Source organism: Strigops habroptila, chromosome 9, assembly GCF_004027225.2.
Source record: "Strigops habroptila isolate Jane chromosome 9, bStrHab1.2.pri, whole genome shotgun sequence".
Taxonomy (NCBI): domain Eukaryota; kingdom Metazoa; phylum Chordata; class Aves; order Psittaciformes; family Psittacidae; genus Strigops; species Strigops habroptila.
Window position 1 is genome coordinate 23,028,456 of NC_044285.2, and position 16,482 is coordinate 23,044,937.

The 16,482-nt window shown below is 57.7% G+C and overlaps 2 protein-coding genes across 5 annotated transcripts; both read left to right on the forward strand.

Moving 5' to 3' along the window:
• The first annotated feature begins 204 nt into the window (after positions 1-204).
• On the forward strand, positions 205-5,884 carry LOC115613322 (contactin-6-like). Of its 2 annotated transcripts, XM_030498648.1 has the most exons (5): positions 205-391; positions 1,472-1,801; positions 1,918-2,184; positions 3,293-3,344; positions 4,343-5,884. In XM_030498648.1, exons 1-4 carry the CDS (start codon positions 307-309, stop codon positions 3,325-3,327), a joined length of 717 nt encoding a protein of 238 aa, XP_030354508.1. In that variant the 5' UTR covers positions 205-306; the 3' UTR covers positions 3,328-3,344; positions 4,343-5,884. The 2 variants fall into 2 exon arrangements, with proteins under 2 accessions (XP_030354508.1, XP_030354507.1); XM_030498647.1 differs by lacking the exons at positions 3,293-3,344; positions 4,343-5,884 and adding an exon at positions 2,336-2,613.
• A 59-nt stretch (positions 5,885-5,943) lies between these two features.
• LOC115613297 lies at positions 5,944-12,683 on the forward strand. Of its 3 annotated transcripts, none has more exons than XM_030498594.1 (6): positions 5,944-6,598; positions 6,755-6,883; positions 7,214-9,470; positions 9,876-10,531; positions 10,941-12,242; positions 12,447-12,683. In XM_030498594.1, the coding sequence occupies exons 1-4, from the start codon at positions 6,546-6,548 to the stop codon at positions 10,215-10,217; spliced, it is 2,781 nt and encodes a 926-aa protein (XP_030354454.1). In that variant the 5' UTR covers positions 5,944-6,545; the 3' UTR covers positions 10,218-10,531; positions 10,941-12,242; positions 12,447-12,683. The 3 variants fall into 3 exon arrangements, with proteins under 3 accessions (XP_030354454.1, XP_030354455.1, XP_030354453.1); XM_030498595.1 differs by having other exon boundaries at positions 7,214-9,255; positions 9,337-9,470; positions 10,941-12,683; XM_030498593.1 differs by having other exon boundaries at positions 10,941-12,683.
• The last annotated feature ends 3,799 nt before the right edge of the window (positions 12,684-16,482 follow it).

Consider the following 16,482-nt stretch of genomic DNA (forward strand, 5'->3'; position numbering starts at 1 on the left):
GAGGAGGAGAAGAAGAGAGAAGAAGAGGAGGAAACGAAGAGGAGAAGGAGGAGGAGAGAAGGAGGAGGAGAAGAAAAAGAGAAGAAAAAAGAGCAGGAGAAGAGAAGGGAAGGGAAAGAGAAGAGGAGAGGAGGGAGGAGGGGCAGCGGGGCCGGGAGGCAGAAGGCAGACCCGCGGCTTCCCCCACCCCTCGCTGCCGCTGGGAGGAGCCGTCGCTCCCGGGCCAGGCGGCCGGGCGGGGGCGGGCCGGGCACGCGATCGACGGGGGGGCTCCGGGCCTCCCGGTGCCCCGCTCCGGCCCCGCAAATGGTGCCCATGCCCGGCCCCCTCCTCCTTCTCCTCCTCCTCCTCGACTGCCCCGGCAGCGCGGCCGCCGGCCCTGCCATCACAGGCAAGTCCCTGCCCCGGGGGGCTCCGGACCCCGCGCCCGAGGGTCGAGCACCGCGTGTTCGGGGGGGTCGCGGCCCTGTGAGGAACGGGGCGCAGCGGAGAGGGGGGCAGCGGGTTCCGGCAGCTTTTCCAGCTCCCGCTTTGAGAAGCGAATGCGATTCCCGGAGCGGGGCGCTGCTTAACGCTGCTTTTCCCCGGACAGAAGCTCTCAAAGGAAAGTCGGGAGGCGGCCTGGGGGCTTCTCCGGCTCTGGGTGTGTTTTCTTGACAGCGACCGCAAGGGAAGGGGCTTATGGGCTCCTTCGGCTCGGTCACACCGGGGGTTGTGCACTTGGTGTGTTTGGAGCGAGGAAAAGGGCTCCTGAGTGGGAGCTGGGCGCCGGTGGCCTGTCGGGACCTCCTGCTTTTCCATGTCTCTCCTTAAAGCCAGAAATAGCTTTAATGGATTGTCCGCTCTGCTGTGCTCTGGGGAGACCCCCCCCTGCAGTCCTGCATCTAGCTCTCGGGCAACAGCATCAGAGGGACGTGGCCTCACTCTGGAGCGAGTCCAGAGGAGGCCACGGAGATACTGCGAGGGCTGGAGCAGCTCTGCTCTGGAGCCAGGCTGAGAGAGCTGGGCTGGAGCAGCCTGGAGAAGAGAAGGCTCCTGAAGGGGAGACCTTAGAGCAGCTCCAGTGCCTAAAGGGGCTCCAGGAAACCTGGAGAGGGGCTTTGGACAAGGGCCTGTAGGGACAGGCCAAGGGGAATGGCTTTAACCTGCCAGAGGGGAGATTGAGATGAGCTCTGAGGCAGAAGTTCTTCCCTGTGAGGGTGCTGAGGCGCTGGCACAGGGTGCCCAGAGAAGCTGTGGCTGCCCCAGCCCTGGCAGTGTTCAAGGCCAGGTTGGACACAGGGGCTTGGAGCAACCTGCTCTAGTGGAAGGTGTCCCTGCCCGTGGCAGGGGGTTGGAACTGGATGAGCTTTAAGGTCCCTCTCACCCCAAACTATTGCATGCTTCTGTGACATACTCAAGTCCCCAGCGCTGCTGGGTGGCAGGAGCTGCCCCTCAGGAGGTGTGCACTAACATCTCCTTTCTCCTACAGGCCGCACGCTTGCTCCCTGCTACTCAGCTGACCTCAGGCCTGCATCGGGGAGACTCGTCTCGGCTATGGGCTGCACTGTGCGTCTGACAGTTCCACCGCTGCAGGTCGGCAGAGCTGTCATCTGGGAATACAAAACTGCCCAGCAGGAAGGAGCCATCCTCAGTTATGCTTTCGATGGACGCAGCAACACCTCTCACCCCTGTGAGAACCGTGTGAGGTTCAACAGAACGGACTTCTCACTGCAGATGGTGCTGCAGTGGGGGGACGACCGGCTGTACCGCTTCAGGTCCGAGCTGGAGGCCACGGGCTGGTTCCAGCTGCATGTTGTGGGTGAGTGATGAGATAGAAACCCTCCTCCTCCACAGCCAGAGAGCTTGAAGGTGCTCTGGGTCTGGGACCTGGGGAACTGTGGGTTTGAATGCTGACAGTCACTCCATCTCTCCTAGAACCGCTTTCCAAGCCAGAAATTGTGGGCAACTCATCAGTGAAGGCAGGAGACAACACCAAACTGGTTTGCAACATCCTGAAAGGGAAGGCAGACTCGTACTGGTGGAAGAAAAACGGGGTGCTGCTGCTGAGGAGCGACCACATTCAGCTTGAGAATACCACCCTGTGCATCCTGAGAGCCTTGATGAATGACAGCGGCTACTACGCTTGCGTGGTCCACAACAAAGTCAGCCAGAATGAAACCTCCTTCCTGCTCCGTGTCCAGAGTGAGTGTGGGTTTCTTCCTGGTGCCCAGGAAAAGAAACAGGGGAAATGGCTCCAAACCACCAGGTTTTCGTGGCAGATTTTTGCTTGGAGGGGGTGTGGGGGGGTTAAATTCAGTCTGGGTGCGGACATTGTGGATTTTCTTCTCCACAGACGCAGCAAACGTGGTGCTGCCCATGATGCTGGCGTGCATTGCCCTGGGCTTGCTGGCAGGTGAGTGCTTCACCTGGCTCTCGCCTGGCTTTTTGGCCACTGCAGTGGGTGCTGCCTGCAAGGAGGGATGTGGGAAGAGGCTCTGTGCTGGCTGAGGTGGCATGGTCATGCTGGGACCAGGAAGCCTGTGGGAAGGGCTGGGGCTTTGTCACTGCTGTCATTGCAAGCAGGGCATTCCCAATCCAAGGAGGTTGTGGTGTTCTCTTCCCCCTTCCCTTGCCTCCCTGCTCTCAGGGAAGCCTGTCAGGAAAACACCTGATTATTCGTCCCTTTCCTTACCTGGGTCAGCCCCCCAAGGACCCATCTTCCCCCCGGGTGCTGGGGGATGTCACATGCCCCTTGTAGGGTGAGAGGACCGAGCTCCCGCTGCGGTTGGCATTGGTTTCCTGCCCACAGAAGGGCAGCGTGCTTCCTCTTCACTTGTCTCGGTTTTCCTCCTTTTTTGGAGCTGGAGAGCCATGTTTTCCAGCCCATCCCCAGTCCCTGGCAAAGTGAGGGTTTTAATTCTCAGCTTGCCAGCTGCAAACTTGGAGAGGAAAACAGAAAGAGGAATAAAAGCCTAAGTCTGGTGTCTGGCAGTTCAAAACAGCAATAGGAGTTCTCCCAGGTGACTTAGGCATGCACAAAGTCATCAGGTTCTTCCTGTGAAAAGCCTCCAGGCACTGGGTAGGTGCTGGGATGTCCCCGCTGTGCTCCTGCTCCTGTCATCCCTGTGATGCTCCCAGCGTTCCTGTTCACCCGGCATGGGGATGGGGCAGGGTGATTTCCTCCAGACCCCAACGCTTGCCGTACATTGGGGCACCCAGTTCCAGGTTTCCCAGCTGAGCTTTGCCACAGCAGCATGTTTTGTCCCAGCAGCATCTCTGGGGTGTTTGATGGTGACTGGTTTGTCCGCAGGTCTCTTCGTGTGGTGCAGGTCAAGGGACCGCTAGTGTCACGGCGGCTCTAGGTAAGATGCCTCCAGCCCTCCTTGGGGCTGGTCCTGCTCCTCCAGCCGTAGCTGCGAGTCCAAATTTATCGTTGTCTGGAACTGAGTGAGCTGGACACGTGGGATTGCTCAGGGTCCTTTACCAGCTTCTCCTCGCAGGAGCAAGAGGCACCTGAGCGTTTGCTCTCCCCGCTCCAGAGGCTCAAAGGATTTTCTGTCTTCCCTGTTTAGTCCCCACTGGGATTAGCTCTGGAAATATCCTTGATTGCCCCACCCAAAGCCTCATACCACTGGTTATCTCTGGCAAAGCAGGCGCTGAGCACCCCTGGCATGGGGGAACCTCCGAGCTGTTCCCAGCCCATCACCTGCTCTCCATCGACGCTGGCTTTTTAATTCCTGTTGTGCATTTTCTGCAGCGGGATGTGCTGGGGGAAGTGATGGTCCTGTCCCAATTCCTCCTGTTGCAAAAGTAGTCACCAACTCATGCTGTGGTTTCTGGGAGAGTGGAACCTTGCCTGGAGGGGAAACACTCCACTTCTCCAAAGGGGCAGGAAGCAAGCTGCCTCTGGGGTGCAGCAGATGCAGAGGATGAGCAGACCCACTCAGAAAAATGCTCCTTATTGGGGGGGTTGGTTTGAATTCTCCAAAGGGCTCTGGAGGTTTCTGGGAAGTGAGTCTCAAAATCTTCTTGGATTGTGCTTGCTCTGTGTGACCACAAAAAACTGGGGCTGAGGGTGAGGACAAGGGTGTGATCCCTTAAGGATGGAAAACCACATTGTGGCTAGTTGAAAATCAGAGCTCTCAGTTGTCTTGTGCAGCCAGGTCCCAAGTAACTTTTCCTGGAGATAAGCTGGCCTGGAGATAAGGTAGCTCCTGAAATTTGGAGTAGAGCACAAGCCCAGACCTTCCCAGCACTGCCAGTGCCAGCACTGCAGTGCTGGGAAGTCACTGATAGGGTCTGAGTGAATGGATCTGCACCCAGGAGATGGCTTGGATGGAGATGTCTCTTCTCCTTGCAGGTAGAGAGAGCTTGAAGAGCTGCACTCTTAGTGCCTTTCCCTGATGGTGGGTGCTGCCTGCAGGGCGCCGGACGTCTGATGCTGTCCAACCTCTTTTGGGCTCACCTCTGAATTGCTCAAGGGCTGAACCCCATGAATAGTTTTGTGTAAAACCCTAGATTAGGCTGTTCCTGTGCTGTCCTCCTCTTCCCCTGGCACCGTGCACATCCCTGGCAGGGCTGGACGTGGCTGTTGTGCTCCAGAGCTCCTGACCTTGCCTGGCTTCCTTCAGAAGCCATGTCGGGTGAGTGCTTGTGGGTGGGCTGATGGCCCTGGAAGGAGGCACCATCCCCACTGGACAGACACCCGGTCCTGGGAGTGCTGGAGTGTGCTGCAGTGCCAGCCCTGCCTCGCCAGGGCTTGAGCCCCTCACTGTGGTCGCCTGGGGTGCTGCTGTGTGCTGTGGCTGGGACTTGGATCAGGGACTGGGACCGCAGGCATTCTACTCGTCTTGGTCCTTGGAAGGAGGGAAAAGGGCAGGATTTTGATGTCCTGTGACTGGGGAGTCCAGGAGATGTGCGAAGGTGGCAGGGGATGGAGCAGCAAAGTTGTTTTGTTTCAGAAAGCAAAACTCCCTGTGCTGGTGTGTTAGAGCAGCGGTGTGCCTGGAGGGGAGATGCAGGCATGTTCCCCAGCCCAGCTCCTCTGTTCTACAGCCTTGGTTGCTGGTAGGATCTGGGACACGCCTTCCTCTTCCAAGCACCAGCCACCTGGGTTGTACATGTGCCGATGTGAGCTCATCCTTCCCTCTTGCGCTCCTGTGGTTAATGGGAGATGATGGGAGGCTTGGTCTGGTTTGGTTTGGCCAGGGCAGCACTGGTCCAACCCTCTCCTGTTGTCTCCCTTCCCCATGCTGCTTCTGCAAAGCTGTTCTGGGCTTTGCTTGTGAGGAGGGTGTTATTTGTTCTTATAGTGGAAATTACTGGAGAAAACTGGACGCTCCCCCAGGAGCGCTGACCCTCACAAAGTGCCTTGACTGATCCTGGGGCTGGGGTGTTTGCACCCATCGTTCATTCCGATGGGTCAAGCCCAGGTCCAGCACCCCCCTGAGCCAGCCCCCAGCCCCACTGCGGGGTGCAGGCATTTTGGGTGCCCTGGTCTAGCTACTGGATGGTCACATCTCTCCCAGAGCAGCTGGTGGCTTGGGGACATCTTGCTCCAAGGCACTGTCAGCAAATGGAGAGCGGTACAGAGGGATGTTTCTGTTGCTTGGGTCTGCTGCTTCTGCAGCAAAAGGCTTTCCTGGCCTGGGGAGCTGTGTGTTTCCCTCCCCTCAGAGTTATCCCATCTCTTTGGAGAACACAAGTGCACCCAGGAGAGGCTCAAGGTCATATCCTATGGCGTGAGCAGTCGCTAGGCTGTCCTACACCCCAGAGCAAACAGGAATGCAGCCACGTGGTTACAGAAAATACTTCATTAAACCTTTCAGAGTTGCATGTGAATCATTTTGGAGACGTTTTGGTGTTTTAAGGTTTGCTGCTACTAATAAAAGTGCGTGTGTTATGTCTGTTGATACTGTCGTGATCTTCAAAGGTAGGAAATGACCCTTCAGGAGTACAAAAAGACTGCGGCAGTGCAGGGGTGTGCTCCCTGCTGCTGGGCTTTGGTGGGCAGACCGCGGGAATGCTGGATATCCAGCTATCCTGCATCCCCATCCCCTCCCTCACCAAGCAGCCCAGCTCCTCCTGTGGCAGTTGCGGCTCAGGGGCTGAGCTGGGTTTAAAACCAACCCACAACCTTGCTCTGAAGCTGGGTGAGGGTATTTTTAACTGGTATCAGTGCCCTGAGTCACTGGGACCTGGCACGCAGCTGCCCTGGCACAGCCAGTAGTCCCAGGGGCAGCTGGACAGGGCAGAAGATGCCACCTGGGTGAGACAATGTCAGAGCTGCCTCTGGGCTCACCCTGTGGGGGCTTTTCGGGGAGGTTTTAGCCTTGGGGTTCACCTGGTGGCCGTTGGGTGCAGATTTATGCAGAGTGGAGTCAGAAAAGCCTCCTCTAGGCTGCAGGAAATACCTTTGTGCATTGTAACAGCTAAATCTGGTGGGGAAAAATAGCCTTTGGGAAAGGCAGGAAGTATATGAGAGTTTCAATGTGTCCTGGGCAAATAGGTCCCTGCTTCTGTATGTCCCAGGACGTGGAAGATGCCTGTGGGTAAAGAGGCGAATGCCCGTTCCCAGCCCGCTGAGGGCAGGCCAAGCACGCAGAGGATGCGCCAGGTGAGAGCCGGGGCAGGAGGGAGAGGCTGGTGGTGGGACAGGGCCGCAGGGAGCTGCCTCGGTGCCGGGTCCGGGCTTGCCGGCACTGCAGGGGCCACTGTGCCAAGGCAGCCGCCTCCATCACACACCTCTTCCTCCTCTTCCTCCTGCCCGCAGGTGGCCAACAGGCAGCCCGAGGAAGCGCCTCAGGGCAGCCCGAGCCAGGCCTCGTCCCACCATGGGATCACGCTGCCACGGGTGCCCTACCCGGAGAGGTTTCAGCCTGTCGTCAACCAGCAGGCACAGGTAGGGAGCCCGAGGGAGACGGGGCCGAACGTCTTCCTGACCCCGGGAGCTGCTGACGGGCAGGCGGGAGGTGCGGGAGGGAGCAAGCTGAGCCCCCTGTGCCGTGCCCGGCAGGCTGCCCAGGCGTGCCGGGGGTGCTCTGGGCAGTGGCCGTGGGCTGCGGGTGGCCAGCCCTGTCCCCAGCCGGCTCTGGGAGCAGGCGGCAGCTGCCTGCGGGGCTGAACCCTACCCTGGGGCTGGCAGGGGCGCCCAGCTGCATGAGCTCAGCCAGCTGGGACGTGGGCGCAAGGGACACCGTCACGCAGCCTTTCTCCTCGGCTTCTCATGCAGGTGGGCAGCCTGGGGCACCGAGTGGTGCTGCCCTGCACCAGTGGGTCAACACAGGAGCAAACACCCCGTCTGCCATCATTGGTGGCAATCGCACCCCGGCCACCACCTCATTCAGCAAGAGCAGCTGTCAGCTACTGCGGGCTGCAACATGTTCCACCAGCAGCCTCTCCACCTTCTGGCAGTGTCAGCGACTGGGCCATCGGCAGCTCAAGCAGCAGTCAGTGTGCCCGAGAGGTCCACAGCCTCTGCCCCGACAAGTAAGACCTCAGACATCATGAGTGCAGTCGTGCGCAGGTACAGCACTGGGAGCCAGGGACCCTGGCAGCAGCCAGCAGCATGGCAGAACCCAGCACAAAGCAGGGCTGCAGGGACACAAACAAGAAGAGACACTGTCCGGGTGGCCAACACCAGCAAGGCCCCAGCCACTCAGCCCTCACTGCGGAATGCTGGGCGAGCAGCAGAGCATGTGCCAGCAATGCCGGCGGCTGGCAGCAAGGGCAGCCTCAACAGCAAGTCCCTGGGGCTGCACCAGAAGGTGTTTCCCCAGCGCCTGCCCCCACTGCCCAGCAAGATCAAGCCTTCAGAGCAGCCAAAGAAGAGCTGCCTGGCAAGAGCTCATGAGAAGCACCAGGCACCTCTCCCTCCAGTGGCACTGGCACGAGCGTCCCCTGACTTTGGCAAGCAGGCACCAGCACAGGCACGGAGACAGGCACCTGCCCCGCAGAGCACCAAAGTCATGGATGCAGCTCTGCAGGTGACAGCCGTGCGCAGAGGGAGGAATCGTCTGGTCCAGTCTGTGGCTGTGGTCCAGGGAACCAACCAGCAGCGAGTAGAACACCAGGACATGGCCCAACGTGAGGATGTGGCAATGGCAGCACTGTCCCATGCAGAAGCAAAGGACATAGAGTCTCCTGTGGCTGCAGGACCTCAGGGACAGGCCAGCAAAGCCCCTCTTGTCCCAGCAGCAGGCGAGGCTGGAAAAGATGTGGTGTCTCCCATGTTGGGAGACCATCAAGAACAGGACAGCAGAGCCATTGTCTCCTCAGAAGCACACAAGGTGGAAGTGGCAGCTTCATTGCCTGACATCGCTGTGGCAGATGCTGGAACATCCCATCTGCAGATGGACCTGCAGAGTGTGTCTCCTGCCCCAGACGGTCCAGCAGACAACGAGCCTGCAGCTGCTAGCCCGGCTGGAGCTGCTGAGGAAGAGCAGCACCGCGCAGCTCTCGCTGCCGTAGCAGAAGAGGAGGAGGAAGCAGCACCACCAGCTTCCCATGGCTTTGATGAGCTGGAGGCAGAAGCAGAGGTGCAAAGAAAGGCATTTGCCCTGCTCAGCCCCACAGCCTCTGAGCTGGTTCGGCATGAAATAGCCAGGCGCTTTGTGAGTGGCATCATGTGCAAGGCTTTGGCTGTAATCCAGGAAATGGATGAGCAGCCTCAGGAACACCAGGAGATTGACAAAAGCCAAGTGGACGTGTCAAAGGGAGCAATGAAGCCTGCAGCACTTGAGGACATTGAGTCTCCTGTGGCTGTAGAGCCTCAGGCAGAGCCCAGCACAGCCCCTCTCATCCCAGAGGCAGGCGAGCTTGGAGAAGACATGGTGTCTCCCATGTCTGGAGAACACCAAGAAGGGACCAAAACAGTAGATGTCAGCCCAGCTGCAGAGGAAGAGGAGCACCGTGCAGCTCTTGCTGCTGTGGCACAACAAGACGAGAAGGCACTGGCACCAGCTTCCCACGTGTTTGACGAGCAGGAGGCAGAAGCAGAGGCCCGGAGGAAGGCATTTGCTCTGCTCAGCCCCACAGCCTCTGAGCTGGTTCGGCATGAAATAGCCAGGCGCTTTGTGAGTGGCATCGTGTGCAAGGCTTTGGCTGTCATCCAGGAAATGGATGAGCAGCGTCTTGAACAGGAGGACATGGCCCAAAGCCATGTGGATGTGTCCATGGCACCAATGACGCCTGCAACAGTTCAGGACCCAGAGTCTTCTGTGGCTGTAGAGCCTCAGGCAGAGCCCAGCTCAGCTCCTCTCATCCTAGTGGCAGGTAAGGCTGGAGAAGACATGGTATCACCCATGTCTGTAGAAGATGAAAAACAGGACAGCAGTTCCAATGTCTCCTTGGCAGAACATGAGGAAAAGGTGTCAACTTCATTGCCTGAGATCCCTGTGGCAGACGCTGGAACACCCCATCTTGCTCCTGGAGCAGACGATGAAGGAGAAGCAGCAGCTTCTCTCCCAGCTAAGGACTCTCAGCACCAGGTGAGTGACACGCGTGTGGCCAGCACCGGGGATCCCGACATTCTTGAGGTATCCATAGATCCCAGGATGTGTGTGGCAGGGACATTGCTGGTGCTCCCTGTGCCATCCCACTGACAATCCCTCCCTCCCCTGCCTCTGCTCTTGCTCTCCCGTCCCGCACCCCTCCTCTGGAGCAAAGGCACGGAAGGAGAGCAGCCAATGAGGCACCTCCCCAGTGAGCAGCCGCCAGCAGCAGCCCCAGAGCCCAAGTGATGGGCCAATGCACCCCCCAGCCCTGGCGCTGGTCACAGGGCCGCAGGGGAGAAGGCAGCCCACGGCATGGCAGCCACACAACTACCTGCAGCCCCAAGAGAGACACGGCTGGGGAGAGCTGTCAGCTCCTCATGTTCTGCTGTGTGTTTACAGGAGGAGCCACTGGCCTTGCCCGCGAAGGAGGAGAAACAGTGTGTTGAGGACATTGACAACATGCTGTCCCATGTAAAGGTCGTAAACGTACACAACATCTGGGTCAACCACTTGGTGCCAGAGCTCTTCCAGGAGCACCGAGTGGATATCCAGAAGGGATCCAGCATCCGCAGCAGCATGCGGGAGGAGAGGCAGCCAGAGACCTGCAGAGCGTGTCTCCTGCCCCAGCCGGTCCCATGGACACCAAACCGGCAGCTCCGACCCTGGCTGGAGCTGCTAAAGAAGAGGAGCACCACGCACCGCTCACTGCTGTGGAACAAAAGGACAAGAGCCAAAACTTAGATGTGGCCATGGCAGCACCATCGCCTGCACCAGTTGAGGACTCTGGAAAGGCTGAGCCTCAGGGAGAGCCCAGCACAGCCCCTCTCAGCCCAGCAGGAGATGAGGATGGAGAAGGCATGGAGTCTCCCATGCCTGGAGACCAACAAGAAGAGGTGAGCAGAACCGTTGTCTCCCTGGCAGCAGACGTGGGAGATATGGCAGCTTCTTTGACTGAGATCCCTGGGGCAGACGCTGCAACACCCCACCTTGCCCCTGGAGCAGATGATGAAGGAGAAGCAGCAGCTTCTCTCCTGGCTCAGGACTCTCAGCACCAGGTGAGTGACACGCGTGTAGCTGGCACCAGGGATCCTGAGGTGCTGGAGGCAGCCCCAGATCCTGGGGTGTGTGTGGCAGGGACATTGCTGGTGCTCCCTGCGCCATCCCACTGACAATCCCTCCCTCCCGTGCCTGTGCTCTTGCTCTCCCGTCCCGCACCCCTCCTCTGGAGCAAAGGCACGGAAGGAGAGCAGCCCGTGAGGGACCTCCCCAGTGAGCAGCCACCAGCATCAGCCCCAGAGCCCAAGTGATGGGCCAATGCACCCCCCAGCCCTGGCGCTGGTCACAGGGCCGCAGGGGAGAAGGCAGCCCACGGCATGGCAGCCACACAACTACCTGCAGCCCCAGGAGATAGATACACGGCTGGGGAGAGCTGTCAGCTCCTGATGTTCTGCTGTGTGTTTACAGGAGGAGCCAGTGGACTTGCTTGAGGCGGAAGAGAAACAGTGTGTTGAGGACATCAACAACATGCTGGCCCAAATGAAAGTCATAAACATATGCAACATCTGGGTCAACCACTTGGTGTCACAGTTCTACCAGAAGCCCCAGGCTCATATCCAGGAGGGATCCAGCAGCCCCAGTGGCATGGGCGTGGATGCGGCAGGAGAGGCAGCCGGAGACCTGCAGAGCGTGTCTCCTGCCCCGGCCGCTGCAGTGAACACCGAGCCTGCAGCTCCTACCCTGGCTGGAGCTGCTGAGGAAGAGCAGCACCGCACACATCTTGCTGCTGTGGAACAAGACGAGAAGGCACTGGCGCCAGTTTCCCATGGCTTTGACGAGTGGGAAGCAGAAGCACAAAGAAAGGCATTTGCCTTGCTCAGCCCAACAGCCTCTGAGCTGGTGCGGCATGAAATAGCCAGGCGCTTTGTGAAGGGCATCGTGCATAATGCTTTGGCGGTCATCCAGGAAATAGATGAGCAGCCTCAGGAACACCAGGAGATTGACAAAAGCCAAGTGGACATGTCAAAAGGAGCAATGAAGCCTGCAGCACTTGAGGACATCGAGTCTCCTGTGGCTGTAAGCCTCAGGCAGAGCCCAGCACAGCCCCTCTCATCCCAGAGGCAGGCGAGCTTGGAGAAGACATGGTGTCTCCCATGTCTGGAGAACACCAAGAAGAGGCCAAAACAGTAGATATCAGCCCAGCTGCAGAGGAAGAGCAGCACCGTGCAGCTCTTGCTGCTGTGGCACAAGAAGACGAGAAGGCACCGGCTCCATCTTCCCACGTGTTTGACAAGGAGGAGGCAGAAGCAGAGGCCCGGAGGAAGGCATTTGCTCTGCTCAGCCCCACAGCCTCTGAGCTGGTTCGGCATGAAATAGCCAGGTGCTTTGTGAGTGGCATCATGTGCAAGGCTTTGGCTGTCATCCAGGAAATGGATGAGCAGCTTCTGGAACAGGAGGATGTGGCCCAAAGCATGGATGTGTCAATGGCACCAATGAGGTCTTTAGCAGTTCGTGACATGGAGTCTCCTGTGTCTGCTGAGCCGCAGGAAGAGTCCAGCATGGACAAGCAGCAGACAGCAGCACAGGCATCTGCCCCAAGGTGATATACGGTTATTGACAGAGCTCTGCAGGTCTCATTCAGGCACAAAGTGAGGAGAGCACCTAAAAAGCAACAGGGAGAGGCCAGCACAGCCACTGCCTCCCCGCCATTACAGAAGGATGAACTGGCAGTGTCTCCTGCAGCTGTTCACGACACCGAGGACGAGCCAGGTATGTCCCTGAGTCGAGTGGAACACAGGCCAGGCTGGCTGCAGCGTGTGCACGAGTTCGGCCGTGCCCCGGCCTCCCCTCCCTGGGCGAGGGCTGACAGCCTTCGGTGGAAAGCCCCTGCGGAAAGCCCTCGGTGGCACGTGGCAGCAGGAGCTTGCTCGGTGCCCGCCCAGCCCCGCGCCTACATCTCTCCTTCCCCTGCAGGCATCGCTGCCCTCCCAGGCGCAGGAGCAGTCCAATGGCGACGACCACCCCACTTCAGAAGGGTGCTGAAGGCTCTGCGCAGGGCTTTCCGCTGCTCCTGCATGAACCCGCAAGTGGAGGACTAGCGCCCCGCTGCCAGCTCCAGGCCCGAGGGAGCTGCGCTGAGGACATCGTGCTGCAGCCTGCGCTCGCTGTGGACACTTTCTCGGGCCAATAAACCATATCCCTTTCCCCCCAGTGCTCGCCTCTGCCTGGTCCAGCTTTTCCCTTGTGTTGATAACAGAGAAGCCTGCAGAGCCACCTCTTTCCTTGCAGCACTTCCCAGCTGGTGAGCTTGCAGTCCTGCTGGCTCTTGGCAGCACGTGCTGCATATGTAGGGAAAGTGCATCCCGATGGGATGAAACAGGGTGTGATGCAGTGGCTCCCATGTCAGCTGGCTTTTGAAGCCTGCTGCGTGTTGCAGCCCGGTGACTGGAATGAGAAGGGTGTAGAAGGGATGGGAGGAATAAGGAGTGAGGCTTGGAGTTGCTAAGGGCGGAGATAAGGGACGAAGGATTGCGATTCTCCTGCTCCTCTTGCACGCGCAAGCACTGGAGCAATGCAGTGAGAAGCTTCCAGACGCAGAACTGTAAATGGGAAGCAGACGGGTGACCCTGCTCGATCCCCCCCATTCCCATCCTGCAGTTTCTGAGTGCCCAAGCGCAGGGGACCTTGCAGCTGCCCCGAGCCATGGCCTTGTGTCTCCGCAGCTGCAGCAGAGGAATGACAGGGAGGTGGGCCTGAGGCTGCAGATGTACTTGTGCAGGAATGCGGACAGAGCTCTTGGTTTGTGTTTGGGGATGGGAAACCACCTTGTACTGCTGGCCACCCTTTGTACGGCTGGCATGCAGAGTTCCACAGTGCAACTGGAGCAAGCGGAGAACAACTTGATCTTGCTGCAAACCAGCTCTGAAGGCTGTGTCTGGGAAGCTGTAGTGTAGCATGAGCATGCACATGGCCTTGGCTTCCCTCCCTGTCCCCTTGTGCCCGGCTATTTCCTCGCTTGGGGTCTCTGGCTGTGAAGGCAGAGATAGAATGCATCAACAGAAGGTTCCAGAAGTCGGAAAGGGAAGTCATGGGGAGGGGCCTGGAGCAACTTCTCTTGACTGACTGGTGTGTCAGTCACTCCTGGAACTGGGGTGAGAGAAGCTTCCAGAAGTCCAGGAACCGGGGCCGATAAATAGGGGCATGTTGTGAGCCCCTGGGGCACTCTCTCCACACTGAACACCTCCACTGGCAGACTGGTGATCTCTCAGTATCTGTTCCTCCCCACTCCCCCCCCCCTTTCTCTCTCTCTCTCCCTTTTTTCTCAAAGTTGCTAAGTAGCACAAGGCCCACCTCGACTTCTCATGAAGCCGCAGAGCTCAGGTGGAGTATAGCTGTGAGAGGGTGAACGTTTACAGAATATTTGTTCTATGAAAGTTGGTGTTTATGTACGGACCTTGGGTGTTCTCTCAGCTTAATCCACACAGAGGGGCTTTTGAGGGAGATTCAGATTAGACATTAGGCAGAAGTTCTTCCCTGTGAGGGTGCTGAGGCACTGGCACAGGGTGCCCAGAGAAGCTGTGGCTGCCCCATCCCTGGCAGTGTTCAAGGCTGGACTGGATGGAGCGTGGAGCAACCTGCTCTAGTGGAAGGTGTCCCTGCCCATGCTGTGCTGTGCTGCTCTTCCCCTGGCACCGTGCACATCCCTGGCAGGGCTGGATGTGGCTTTTGTGCTCCAGAGCTCCTGACCTTGCCTGGCTTCCTTCAGAAGCCATGTCGGGTGAGTGCTTGTGGGTGGGCTGATGGCCCTGGAAGGAGGCACCATCCCCACTGGACAGACACCCGGTCCTGGGAGTGCTGGAGTGTGCTGCAGTGCCAGCCCTGCCTCGCCAGGGCTTGAGCCCCTCACTGTGGTCGCCTGGGGTGCTGCTGTGTGCTGTGGCTGGGACTTGCCAGAGTGGATTAGGGGCTGGGAGCCCAGCCCAGCTCCTCTGTCCTACAGCCTTGAGTTCTGGTAGGAATGCAGCTGCCCTGGCACGGCCAGTAGTCCCAGGGGCAGCTGGACAGGGCAGAAGATGCCACTCGCGTGAGACAATGTCAGAGCTGCCTCTGGGCTCACCCTGTGGGGGCTTTTCGGGGAGGTTTTAGCCTTGGGGTTCACCTGGTGGCCGTTGGGTGCAGATTTATGCAGAGTGGAGTCAGAAAAGCCTCCTCTAGGCTGCAGGAAATACCTTTGTGCATTGTAACAGCTAAATCTGGTGGGGAAAAATAGCCTTTGGGAAAGGCAGGAAGTATATGAGAGTTTCAATGTGTCCTGGGCAAATAGGTGCCTGCTTCTGTATGTTGGAGCATGTCAGATGCACCAGGGTGTGCCAGTGGAAGAGATGTTGCAGCATCCAGCTCCTCCAAGTCCTCCTGCTTGTGCCTTGGTGTCCTTCCTCATCGTGTGCCTCTTCCCCTTCCCTGGGAATCCTTGGCAGCTTAAGGAGCCCTGCGCCTGATTAGCACAGCTGTTAGCAACAGGCTGGGCTCTTCAGTCATTTTGCTGTAGGGGGTAGACAGGACCTGACCAAGCACCTGTCCTGAGCAGCACAAGTGCTTTGGCCTGCACAAGTGTGCCAAGAAAGTGAATTACTACTGGTAAAGCAAGTGTTTATTTCAAGTTACTACAAAATTACTTCCAGAAAAGCAAGTATGTGTATATAGATCAAGGTACTACTGAAATTACCACTACTTAAGCAGCAAGTATCTACGTATCTATATACCAATATCAGAAGTATGTGTATCTGTGATTTATCAATATTGGAAGTATGTGTATCTATGATTAATTTCTTGCATGAATACCTATGTATATGTATTGTTTGAAATGTAACTGGTATAGTGCTCATCACACCGCTCCCAGGAGTGAGGCCACTCGATGCTGGACAGTGTCTCCCTGCATGAATGATGCATGGCCGGGAATCCAGAATCGGGCAGGCATCCCTTGGCGGGGATATAGAGTAATTCCTGCAGGGAGGGGCTCCATTTGGGGTAGAACGGGCATAATTCTTTTATACCATAGCGACGAGAGAGGGCGTTTGACACCACTGTTTGGAGCACATGTTTCTGTTTCGCTCATAGATCATGTTCTTTCCTTTGCTTTCCCAGCCTGTTTTGCACCTTTTTCTGACTAGTTTTCCCCTTTCCAGATGATAATTCTGTGATTGCTGTTTCTTGTTTCTGTGGTTATCGAGGGTACCTTGGGCTGTTCCAGGTTCTTGGTACCCAGGTGCACTCCTGAGGGATGCTCCTGCTCCCAGGACTACAGACATCTGCTGCTGGCAGCGGTTTAGCAGACGTTTTCTGGGTATTTTCTGCATTAAAGCCTTCAGGGCTGCTCCCCTCAGTTGCTCACACTGGTCCTCACCCGTCACTGGTACTGAGTCCTTGAGCACATCCCACATGGGATAGAGAGGAGGTGACACATGTCGTTAAGAAAGGATTTAATAAGAAGCTGGGGCAGACTGTGGTGGTCAGGGCTCAATCAGACAAGTGCTGCTTACACCCAACCAGCCCCTTGTACCCTTCTCCTCCTCGCTATCCCTTCCCCCAACCATTCCTTAAGTTTTGCACGGTGCCCCCCTCACATATCCCGACTCCTCATCTTCCTCCAGCTTTTCCCTGGTCTTATCCCTTGCAGACTCCAGGTTTGTCCTCTCCAAAGCTCTGCTTGTCAGTTCCTGGTGGCCCATCAATTGGTGACTGGAGATTCTGGGGCTTTGGCATCATCTCCCTTTGTCCCTGCCTACCCAGGCTGTCTCCCTGTGCTACCGTTTATCCCTTCCCCTTTGCACAGGAAAGATCTGCAATCGGATAACCCGAAACGGGATGGATGCAGCTCTGGCCTGATACCCTGGGGACCTGGAGCTCTCTGAGAGTCGTTTCATGGGGTTTGTAGCTCTGTGAAGGAAACTCATTATATTCTGCCTAATGGCTGGAGTTCCCTGGGTTTGCCGAGTCCCTGATCCTGGTC